The sequence below is a fragment of the Ooceraea biroi genome, chromosome 8 (assembly GCF_003672135.1).
Source record: "Ooceraea biroi isolate clonal line C1 chromosome 8, Obir_v5.4, whole genome shotgun sequence".
Taxonomy (NCBI): domain Eukaryota; kingdom Metazoa; phylum Arthropoda; class Insecta; order Hymenoptera; family Formicidae; genus Ooceraea; species Ooceraea biroi.
The window spans coordinates 3315656-3327442 of NC_039513.1; the positions used below are offsets into that span (position 1 = coordinate 3315656).

The window sequence follows — 11787 nt, forward strand, 5'->3', positions numbered from 1 at the left end:
TTTTTGTGACGGGAAAGCAAAGAAAGGGAAGCCTCTAGACGTTGCGCCTGCTGCGCATCGGTCAATTCGTGCGGGACCCATTTGTCCAACTTCTTTATCTTACCAATTGCAGCTAAATGAACCAATATGGTGGGTATGGAAACATTGAATATCGATGCCAATTCACGTGTACTTTGAGATGGATCGGACTCTACTACGGCTCTCAAGTGATCATTATCCACCTTCGTCTTTGGTCTTCCACGTGGTTCATTAGCGAGGCTGAAATCTCCATCTCTGAAGTTTTTGAACCAATTGCCCACCGTTGCTTTAGTAGTTGAACCTTCACCAAATACAGCGTTGATATTACGAGCTGTCTCCGACCCTGTGGTTCCACGGCGGAACTCATATTCATAAATCACACGAATTTTGGACTTTTCCATAGTTCTATAAAAAAGAATCCACCAATAAAATTAATGAAGATATTTGAACAAACAAATATGACATTTGAAGGGCGAACATACATCTATCACACTAACCTAACCTGATACTGACGTCTGGCGCCAAATTTGAGATAACAAATGTTAAAGATGGCGCTTTTACATTTGTAAAGTTTCATACTTAATGACCCAATAATTCTTAGTTATTATTATGTTATGGTTACAGATGGCGCACGGATCACTGTCCATAATTGCGAATCCGCCTTGAGCTCGCATTACGTACTCGACTACTTACGTGTGCGGTGAAGGCTGTGCAGGCTGGTTTTATAGGATTTCGTGGGATTTCCTTTTCAAGTTAATCGGTGAGTGGATTTGACGTTGCTTCCCAAATAATTCCGAATTGTTCATATTTGTCACGTAACCGATTCAACTGCACGAATTCTCGGATTCAGAATTGGATCGATTCGTGCGTGTATGTTCAGAATCGACCCTCTACGATTATGTAAATGACGTTGACGTTGACGTTACGCCGCGTTTTAAATTGCTAAGACACACTACAGTATCCTAGCGGACACATGATACGCGCTGCAGTAAAATTGAAAATGTTCAATTTTTAATGTTCTCTATTGTTAAGTACTTTTGTACCATTTTCTACGCGGAATACACCTTTGCGATTGCATGCAATTTTGTTGAAAGCATGTAACACGACTGTTACCATTGATCAATACAAAATACTTTTACAAGATATATTAAAAGTCGAGCTGTTCTGACTGGTAACGTGGAGAACAAGGAAAATTCAATCAGATTTCCAGCAATTTTGCATGTCACAGAATCATGTTGTAAAAAGTAAATATCCTCCACACATTTGAATACTCAAGTTCCAAGCGGGCAAATAATATAACGTACAATGTTCTGATTGACTCTGTAAAAGATTGAAATGGCTGTTAATGAAGAATGTCTTTACAAGAAAAGTGGGTTTTTAGGAATTGGACATCTTTGCGACAATGTTCAACAATCGTGTGTCAATGATCCTGCGGCTGGCTGTACAGGAGCAACAGCGGCAGCCGCAAAGAGGAATGGCCACTCTCAAGGCCATATCCATACGTCTAAAGTCTGTGAAAAATATCCAAAAGATCACCCAATCCATGAAGATGGTGTCAGCAGCGAAATACAATCGTGCGGAACGTGACTTGAAGCAGGCTCGTCCTCTTGGCGTCGGCACAAAGATGTTCTATCAACAGGCTGAAATCGAAGCACCAGCGGAAGAGCCGAAGAAGCTTGTCATTGCGGTGACTAGCGATCGTGGTCTGTGTGGCGCCGTGCACACTGGTGTGTCCCGTAACATTCGTGATCAATTGCTGGCTGATCCGAAGGAGCGCGAAAATACAAAGATCATATGTATTGGCGAGAAATCGCGTGCTATCCTCCAACGATTGTTCGCGAACAACATACTATTCGTCGCGTCAGAAGTCGGTCGTAAACCACCGACATTCAATGATGCAGCCAAAGTAGCCATACAAGTAATGGACAGTGGGTACGTTTCATATTTGTTTTTCTGTCCAAGAAATTTCATACGTCATGTCACAAATTATGACAAATTATGAAATTGGCTCTTTTGCAGTTATTCTTTCGGCTCTGGGCGTATCGTATACAACAGGTTCAAATCTGTGGTTTCATACGCCATTGATGATCTGCCGTTGTTTGACAAGAGTGCAGTGGTCACCGCACCAAAGCTGTCGGTATATGACTCGCTCGACGATGAGGTGATACAGAGCTACCTCGAGTTCTCGCTCGCTTCGCTACTGTTTTACTCCATGAAGGAGGGTGCCTGCAGCGAACAATCTAGCCGTATGACAGCTATGGACAATGCCAGCAAGAATGCTGGCGAGATGATCGACAAGCTCACGCTTACGTTCAATCGTACGCGACAGGCTGTGATTACCAGAGAATTGATTGAGATTATTTCCGGCGCAGCTGCTCTGGATTAAGAATATCGCAATATCTTGGGATATTAGTTTCTCAATTTATGTGCTGCCAGAAGTAGAATGCGAAATTGCTCCATTGGAAAAGAAAGCACTGGGAGGAAGAAAAGGAAAGAGAAGATGCAATTCACAGTTGACTTCACAGTTGGATAACGTTTGATCAGTCTCACAACGTGAAGTTACTGTATAAACGCCAAGAAAGTTATCTTCTCCATTATTGTTCAATAAATTGATCCAAGTACGAAACTAGACGCTTCAATAAAACAATTCAGTAAAGCAGTCACCGTATTAGCATAATACAATGAGTTTTACATAGGATGCTATTACGTGATAAGTTGCATAATTTAACGGTAAAAAGTAGCAAATGATACTCGATTGACTAATTCAGTTAATAGGTACGAGATAATGTATAAAAACACATAGTAACGTGTAATAACGAAAATATGCACACAAGAAGCAAAGTGTTACATTGCTGCATTCAGAAGACTCAACAAATTAACAACTACTGAATTTTCCGCTTACGTTACTGAGTCTCTTATTCAATTGGCATATTCATATATTTATATTTTTGGATCTAACGAAATTTAGGTGCAAGAGTTTATTGATCACTCAATGATAATACGTAAAAACACCTATGTCTGTGCATATACCCGTTTCAATCACGGTCTTACAGGTCTGGAAACTACCTCTAATTTCAGTGGTGGGAGTATGGCCGCTTTTTGAAACACATTTAGTTTCTAGCACAACCACTACTCGTCGCTGTCATCGATGTCCGCAGATAAATATAACCTGAAAAACCGGAGATAAGAACCCACGTGTGTTCATGACTCTTATTGAAAAACGGTTATTGACTACAAAAGTTATCGAAACCTTTATTGAAATGACGAAATGGTGTGCGGTACCGAATTGCAAGACCGGCAGTAGAACCGAGCAGAAACGTTCTTTATTTCGAGTGCTGAAAGACATTGTTACTTGGAAAAAGTGGGAAAAAGTTATTACCCGCAAAAATAAAATAAAAAGATAAAGGACAGATTTAAACATAAAATCCTGATGGAAAAAATATAATAAAATTTTGCTAAAATGTATTTGAAAATCTCTATCAATTGATCCCGGTTCATTATCATTTCATCATAAATTTTCAAACTTTTGGAATATTAGATATAAAATTTATAATAAAATACGAAAATTTATAATAAAATATAAAAATTTATGATGAAATGTAATGAATCGAGGTCAATTGACAGAGTTTCAAATACATTTCAACAAATTTTATTACATTTTTTTCCATCACGGAAGGATTCGTTTTTATTCACACTTAATTTTGAGAATAAAAACTCAATTTTATTTCATATACATATTTCACTAATTCATTTATAGTCTTAAATTATTTAAAGCGTTATTAATTTATCATATTGTTTTGTGAAGACTGCGAGTGGAATAAAGACAGACAGATATTCCCCCAGCCTCTGACGTCCCTCGTCAGCCTGCGAACATCGATCGCAACGCCTCTAGTGGCTACTAAAGAAATAAAAAGTGACACACAAAATGATCCATCTCCACCTCTGAAATTTCCAGACCTGTATATAAGACCGTGGTTTCAATACCCATTTCATACGTATTTATGAATGCATGACTTTCTATTGGTCGAAATTTAATTCCCTCTCTACAGGGGGCGTGCGTTTGCCTATCGCGATGCTCAGTTTGCAATTCCATGCTAGTTAGAAATCCAGCACGAAAACAAGCACCGTGTGCCGCTGGCTTATGATTTTCATCCCGGGGATAGAAATAGAAGATTCTGAGGGTGCTTCCCCACGGAGCGTAACTTGCGTATTTAGTAATTTTACTAGACTAACCTACGGGGGGGGGGACTTTATGAAGATTTGCCTTTACGGTAGGCAGCTATTAATACTTAAAAATGGCGCGAATATGGCGCCAATTTTTAAAGGTTATGTTATATGAAGAGTACAGTAATTACTGATAATGAAAGGTGCAGACACAAGAAAGTTAAATGATCAGAGCGATCGAAGAGCGTTCCGAACGTTGGATAGGATGGAGAACAACAGCCTACGTCGAAATGTTGAAGACAACAATGACGGTATTGTTCTTTTTACTTCTAGATCGTCGAAATTGTTGCTTTCTGAAACTTATTTACACCGTGTAAAGTTTATACCATATGTTGTGGAAATAAGAATATTCACATTTATTCGTCACTTTTATATTATATCAGGTGCACTTAACTTTAAAGTTTTTCCTAGATTTACGCTTTTATAAATTTATGTATATTTTATAAACAGGAATGTTTACAAACTATCTTATCCGTATCTTATTAATACGCATGTATCAACACTTTGTGTTTTGCTGCAGTAACAGAAATTTCTGCAAAATTTTCAATTAGTTTTAATGAGAATTTATCCTACGATTAATGAGAAGTTATACTGTGCTGTTTTAGTAAAAGACAGCTGTGTGAATCTCAAAAATTCAATTCCCCTACTGAAAGAATTGTTTTACATGCATCGGAAAGTCGGGGAGGGTGCGTTTAGCTCAGTTTTCCTGGCTACTCTAAAATCTTCCAGTGGACACAAAAAGTTCGCACTGAAACACTTGATTCCTACTTGTCATCCTGAAAGAATCGAACGTGAATTGCAATGTTTGCAACAAATAGGGTATGGCAATCAAGCCAGTAATTATTGTTTCATAGTAATCCGTACTGTGATTCGTGTTATATTAATTAACATTTAAAATATAATATACATAATTTGTTTCAGAGGGAAAGATTATATTGTTGGTTTAGAATTATGCTTAAGAAATCGTGGCTCGGTAGTGTTTGTAATGCCATACATGAGGCACGATAGATTTTCAGTAAGTCTACAATTTCTTTCTAAGATACAAAATGTCCTAGTGAGATTGTATTCATACTCATAGCGTTGATTGTGACTAGGAATACTGTAAGGACATGACTGTGGAGGAAACAAAGGGTTATATGAGAGCTTTACTAAGTGCTTTGCGAAGAGTTCACAAATTTAATATCATACACAGAGATGTAAAACCTAGTAATTTTCTCTACGATCGTGCCAATAGAAGGTAAACTTGCGTGAGGGAAATTACTCTTATAATCTTGACAAATTCATAAAATTTTAATAATGTAACGATTCTGTCTTTCTCATAGATATTTATTAGTAGACTTTGGTCTCGCACAGCAATATACTGCTGAGAATCTAAAAACTATAAAAGAAACCAACATGGAAAGTGTTGAAGTACCAACTATAAGGCAAAAGAAATCTGACGAGGTAAAATAACACTGCTCAACCGAGCGTTAAAGTACTCCAGTATGTTTTATTTTCTGTTACGATGCATTCTCTTTCCCTAGAATAACTTAAATCTCCAGCCTGATTCTGCTTCGAGGAGGCACGTAAGTAACAAGTGTTACTGTTTCGGAAAAGCTAAAGTATGCACATTGTGCTTAACAAGACCACAGCAAGCGGCACCACGTGCGGGTACACCTGGGTTTCGCGCCCCGGAAGTCTTACTGAAACATCCCTCGCAGACTTCTGGTATTAAGAACGGATGATTTTTTTAAATATGTATAAAGAAGTTATATTTTAAAGAATAAACGTAAACTTTCAGCAATCGATATTTGGGCCAGCGGTGTGATGATGCTGTGCATACTCAGCGGTACACAACCGTTTTTCCGCTCGCCGGACGACTGTACAGCTTTAGCGGAGATAACATCGATATTTGGGTCCTATCAAGTGCAACAGTGTGCACAAAAATTAGGTAGTTTAAAATTCCGTTATTATATTAATCGATTTAATTTTATTTTATGCTTGTATAAGTTGTTCTAGTGCGTTTAATTCTATTATTTTCAATTAATTTCATGTATTTTGCTTTCTATTTGGTTTTTTCGTGTTTCTTTTTGTCTCAGGTAAAAAAGTTATCTTTAGTGAAAATTTACCAGGCATTGACCTCATGTCTCTGTGCCTGAAATTGCAAAAAAGAAATAGGAGCATGACGTATGATAGCGAACATAATACATATAAGAAGGTATAGAGTTCACTTTTATTTTAAATATTTTTTTAACGAAACAATATTGTAGAAGAAAGTGAAGCTTAATCAGATATGTTTGATTTATGTGTGTTAAGGTTTCGTCAAATATCGAATATCCCAAGGAAGCATATCATCTGTTAACAAAACTTTTAGATTTGGATTACAAAACGCGTATTACCGCAGAACAAGCACTGTCTCATCCATTTCTAAGTTGATAGAGGTATTAATGATAGAGGAAGATAAAGCTGAACTTTTGCTAAAGAAGGAAATGTCTAAGTCTTAAAGAGAGTTCGCTGAGAATGTTAAAAGGATTTATATATAAAAAGAAGAATTATAATTATTTTCTTAAGATTATGATTTTTTTTGGTTTATTACATACATTTGTTAAATTTGCTTTTTGTTAAACAATTTTCGAGCTATTTAAGTAAACTGTTGGAAATAAATTTTCATACAAATTAGATGTAAAAAAGGCAATAATAGAATAATATAATTTGAAGCTACATATTGTATATTGAAATTAAAGTTATGAAAAATGAAGATCTTTTCTTTCTCTCTCTCTCCCTCTCTCAATATTGTCATTTTTCTTTTGAATTATTTTATATATTGTATGAGATTTATACAAATAAATTTGTTATGTACTTAATATATCTTTTTAAGTTTTTAATACTTAATTTTATAAGATATCCGTAAGTACAATGACTGTTAAACTGATGGCTTTAAATACATATAATATATAACTATATACAATAATTTGTATTAATAAAATTAATTTGTATACGTATAATTAATACATATCGTTAGAATAAACGAATAAATTTGATAACGGTTTTTTTTTAATAACAATACGTCTTGCGTATCTATAAGTACTTCAACGAAATAGCTTTCAGTATTTTATATAAATATTATTCTCTCATATATAATTATCACTATATGATTTATATAGCAGTTATAAGTATAGCTATATAAGAACTGCATAATCGTGGTATTCATGTTATCATTTAAGGCACTTGATTAGAAACACACAGCATTTAGTAGCATCTTGATTCACCAAACAGTAACATCTACGTTCGGATTTAAATGTCCTCATGTATAGAATAATAATTCCTTCAATCGACATTATTCTACATTACTACTGCTTTGTGGCACTTCCTCTTCGTCAACATTCTTCTTAATCAATTTCCACTTGGTAGCAGCTTCCAAAGCGGTGGACGCCAGTCCCTTGACCTTGTTTTCCACGTCGTCGTTTTTACTTAATGCCATCAGTATCTCCATTATATCAGTTTCGATCAGCTTCGCGGCGACGTCCTTCGTGCTTCTCATCATGTTCAACACGATTACGACGCCTCTGTGTTGCATATCGTTATTCGGATTGGCGAGCAAGAAGCGCAGAGATTCCAGCCAGTCTTTCGAATCGAAAATTTTCTCGCAAACCTTCTCGCTGGTAGTCAGCATCGCTAGAGCTCCTGCCGCCGCCATGCCGGTGTCTTGATCCTCCTCCTCGCAAAGTATCACGAGATACTTGACTCTGTCGTTTTCCTGCTCGAAATATTGCATCGCTTCCTCGCACATCACCAGGTTGTTTATGACTTGCGTAGCCGCGCGTCTCAGCATGTCGTGCTCCTCGTACATGTAGGCGTCGATCTTCTGGAATCCTCCCTCCTTCAATATCCGTTTCCTCACGCTATCGTTGACGCCGGCTAGATTGCACAACGCCATCAGGCTCTCGAAATTTTCGAGGGCGCTGCACTCCGGATTCAGCAGATTTATGAACGGTCGCACGACCTCCATGATCCTCTGACCGGGAAAGGCGACCTCCGGGTTCATCGTGATGCCCAACCGTGCCAAGGCTTGTGAGGCCTGCTTCTTGCCCTTGTCCGTGCCGTCCAGCGCCAGCGGCAACAGTGCCTTCGCGCCACCCTGTTGAACGATCATGCCTCTCGCACTCTGCTGGCTGCATATCGCGTTAAACACGCGCGCTATCAGTTCTTTGCTGTTCTGGCTCTCCGTCTTGGCGAGGCTGACCAGAGCGCTGGTTATCCCGGCGTTCACCAACGCGCACAGTCTTTTATTCACGAAGTCGGCGTCGTCCAGCTCGTGCTCCTCGGGAATATGCTGTTTCGCGAACTTCGCCAATTCTACCATCTCGGGTATGAGTTCTTGCTTGTCGTAAGCGTTGCACAAGTTCACCAATGTCGTGACCACACCGTAGACAACCGACTGATCACCAGTCTTGGCAAGCTCGATCATCGCCTGAATCGCTTGCTGATCCTCAATCAATTTCTCCTTGACTTCAGCGTCGAAAGTGAGGTACGACAAACCCTCCACCGCCCACTTTCTCATGTCTTTGTCTTTTTTGGGATTAATCAAGAATCGCCTGCAAGCCTCGGCCAATTTTTTCGTCGCCCCGTCGGCAAACGGTTTGATGGTCGCGTCTGTGCCTCCGGAACTGCCCAACTTGCACAATCCTACTAATGCCCGGACTCGAATCGAGTCATCCTTGGATTGATACAGCTTCTTTAATATACTCGCACCCTGGCTTATAATCGCGGTGGCTTTATCCTTCTTCGATGCGGCGGCAACGATACATTCGCAAGCGACTTTCTGCTGCAGTACGTCATCCGTTCCCGCCATAACGAGAATCATCTCCAGAATTCCTTCTTTGGCCACTACCGCGTTGCCAACGTCCAGCGGGCCCATCAGCAACGTCGTTATCGCAACTACTACACGCACCTGTAAAACATCATCCATCGGTAATTTTTATAGAGCGATTGATTTTTTCTCCATGAAATCGAGGGAGGTGATCAGAGAAAAAACAAGTTACAATCGCATACCTTGGACTCTATGTCAGGCGTGAGCAATTTATCCTTAATAAATTCATCGATGGCATTACTGAACTTCTCCTTAGCAGCGTCGTAGTACATGTTCTCGTATATTCTAGCCAAGCACACGCTGGTTATCGTCCGTGTAGAGGATGTCACCTCCATCGAGGATTCATACTTGTATTCCTCCATTTCACTGGCCACGTCCATCAACCTCTGCAGACCGCGGAGCTCGACCAATTGCTCGGCCCAGTTTAACAATGTGTAATGAATGTTACGCATAATGAGCTCTATTAGCGCATCTCTCGCGAGACCCGTCAGCGTTCTGTTCGTTATGCTGTACAACAGACAGGACAGGATCGTGTCTATCTGCTTCTTGTGCGCCTCGCACAAGGCCTTATCGGGTTTCGAATCCGGCTTGTTATCCATTCCGCTATAGATGTTCAGTATGGTCTAAAATTGAAACGTAAAATAAATCTTCTCGCGATTATTCGTCGATAATTATTGTGCATTCGTGTCGCACACTTACTTGTAAACAATGCTGAGCCGCGTTGACTCTCTCTGGAAGCTTACTGTTTATCATTTCCAGGTACCAAGGTAAACCGATGTCTTTTATAATGGACTCGGTACGACTAACATTCTTTTTGCACAATTCATCTATAATACGGATCGCACTGCAGATCACCTCGTCGTTCCGCTCGATTTTCACAAGTTTCACTATCTTGGCTATTCCGCCCTCTTTGAAGATCTCCTCCGCACCTGCCCTTTCACGTGCCAACACGAGGAGATTGCTCATAGCGGTTTCACGCTTCTCCTTGTCCGTGCTCACGTTGCAGACCAGATCCAGCATTTGTGATACCTAACATATCAAAATTATTGTATAATTTTTGAATAATTGGACAGAATTATTAAATTGGATTGCATGGTCTGATATTTATGGAGTTTTGCATTAAATGTTAAAATCTTTAATAATCAGATACATATACCTACTTTGGCACTAACGAGTGAATTTTCTTTATGCCGTTCTTGTACAACTTCATGTAAGCGTGCTGCCATGGGTTGAATAGCTTTGTTATTAGGGTCAGATAAAATAATATTTCTCGCATCCCGATATGCCTCCTCGAATCTTTCTAATGCCTCTAGCGCCTGGCATCGGCGAAACAATGCCTTAGGATCGTTGGGACATATTTTTAATGCATTGTCACAGTCCTTGATCACTTTCTCATAGTCGCATAACTTTAAATAAGCAGCAGCTCGATTTTTATAGTAGATTGCTTTCTCAGCATTATCTTCTTTTACTAGTTTCAGTGCATTTGTGTAACAATTTACAGCCTCCGACCAGCTGCTTTTGTTGAATTCTTCATTACCCTTCTCTTTCCACTCTTGCGCTGTTATATCTGACTTCGTCATCTTGTTAGGTGGAATAATTCTGTAACATAAATTACGTGATGTACATCTTCTCAAAATAATGAATTCTTTGTGCACAGTATTGTCATCACAGAAAGTTAATGTTTAATTGCGGATATTTATAGATAGAAATATAATTAAGTAATGATGATGATACACTAAATTCTTAAGATAACATTAACATTTTCCTACATAAATTACAATAAATTTTGCTTCATGTTTATATTTTGTTAAACTTCTTATATCTTGTGAAGGATACCAACAAATAGATACGCATACAAAAACAAATCCTTATTTGGCACACTTTACCTTCAACTGTATCAGATAATAGATTGATTCTTGAAAGGTTTCAGAAGGAACACGTCTTCAAGTTATCAATGATTTTTTCAATTTTTATCACTCAATCAATGTAATTTGGAAGAGATATCGAGCTTGCGATTCAGCTCGCACTCATGTCTAAAGGAAAACTAGAATTAGTATTATATTACGAACGATGTGGAACTATCCAGACGCCGCGATATTCGTGGTCTATTTTCGGCAAGCATCTTCGACATAAGTGGGAGTATTAAGTTAAAGATAGATTCAATGAGAAATATTCTCGGTTTATTATACTGACATTATTTTTAGAACGAAAATTCAAGTACAATTTAGGTTTAATCCAGAGCAGCGATGAACTGTAATAACAAACATGGTTTGTTTAATTTTTATATGATCTGCACGATACATCGTTTCGCTTTGAGACAGGAATGGTTCAATCATTTTTGCTATTTGTAGATAGCAACAGAGATCCTTATTAAAAATATGATTTATTTAAGACATAAAATAAATTAATATTTGATGTTAATTATTTAGTGTATTCTGCGTCGCAATATTTATGATATTCTAACAAAATTCTTTCTATCTTTTACCTTCTTTCAAATAAAAAGCGTTTCGTAAAGTTTGCAGTGCTAACTGGACTACAGACTAAAGTTCTATCCGCAATAATCTCTCTGAAAGGGAAAATTTGTGTTACTAGAAACTGTCGTAATTTATGTCACTAGACAATGCTCGTAGGTGGCAGCACTAAGCAGGAACGAAAGTACTGCACCTTCGTGCGATGTATTGCGGTACATTGCGGCG

The 11787-nt window shown here is 38.4% G+C and overlaps 3 protein-coding genes across 4 annotated transcripts; 2 read left to right on the forward strand and 1 right to left on the reverse strand.

Annotated features, from left to right (window-relative positions):
- The first annotated feature begins 642 nt into the window (after nucleotides 1-642).
- On the forward strand, nucleotides 643-2677 carry LOC105274863 (ATP synthase subunit gamma, mitochondrial). Its single transcript, XM_011331328.3, has 3 exons — nucleotides 643-778; nucleotides 1400-1950; nucleotides 2038-2677. The coding sequence occupies exons 2-3, from the start codon at nucleotides 1421-1423 to the stop codon at nucleotides 2402-2404; spliced, it is 897 nt and encodes a 298-aa protein (XP_011329630.1). The 5' UTR covers nucleotides 643-778; nucleotides 1400-1420; the 3' UTR covers nucleotides 2405-2677.
- A 1383-nt stretch (nucleotides 2678-4060) lies between these two features.
- LOC105274862 (cell division cycle 7-related protein kinase) lies at nucleotides 4061-6979 on the forward strand. 2 transcript variants are annotated; one of them, XM_011331326.3, is made up of 9 exons: nucleotides 4061-4493; nucleotides 4848-5061; nucleotides 5164-5257; nucleotides 5337-5479; nucleotides 5565-5685; nucleotides 5766-5949; nucleotides 6023-6172; nucleotides 6321-6439; nucleotides 6538-6657. In XM_011331326.3, the coding sequence occupies exons 1-9, from the start codon at nucleotides 4379-4381 to the stop codon at nucleotides 6655-6657; spliced, it is 1260 nt and encodes a 419-aa protein (XP_011329628.1). In that variant the 5' UTR covers nucleotides 4061-4378. The 2 variants fall into 2 exon arrangements, with proteins under 2 accessions (XP_011329628.1, XP_011329629.1); XM_011331327.3 differs by lacking the exon at nucleotides 6321-6439 and having other exon boundaries at nucleotides 4231-4493; nucleotides 6538-6979.
- Nucleotides 6980-7087: 108 nt separating this feature from the next.
- LOC105274860 (protein unc-45 homolog B) lies at nucleotides 7088-11492 on the reverse strand. The gene is made up of 5 exons (XM_011331324.3): nucleotides 10978-11492; nucleotides 10252-10690; nucleotides 9791-10120; nucleotides 9274-9714; nucleotides 7088-9172 (listed from the first exon to the last, which is right to left on the reverse strand). The coding sequence occupies exons 2-5, from the start codon at nucleotides 10669-10671 to the stop codon at nucleotides 7559-7561; spliced, it is 2805 nt and encodes a 934-aa protein (XP_011329626.1). The 5' UTR covers nucleotides 10672-10690; nucleotides 10978-11492; the 3' UTR covers nucleotides 7088-7558.
- Nucleotides 11493-11787: the final 295 nt, after the last annotated feature.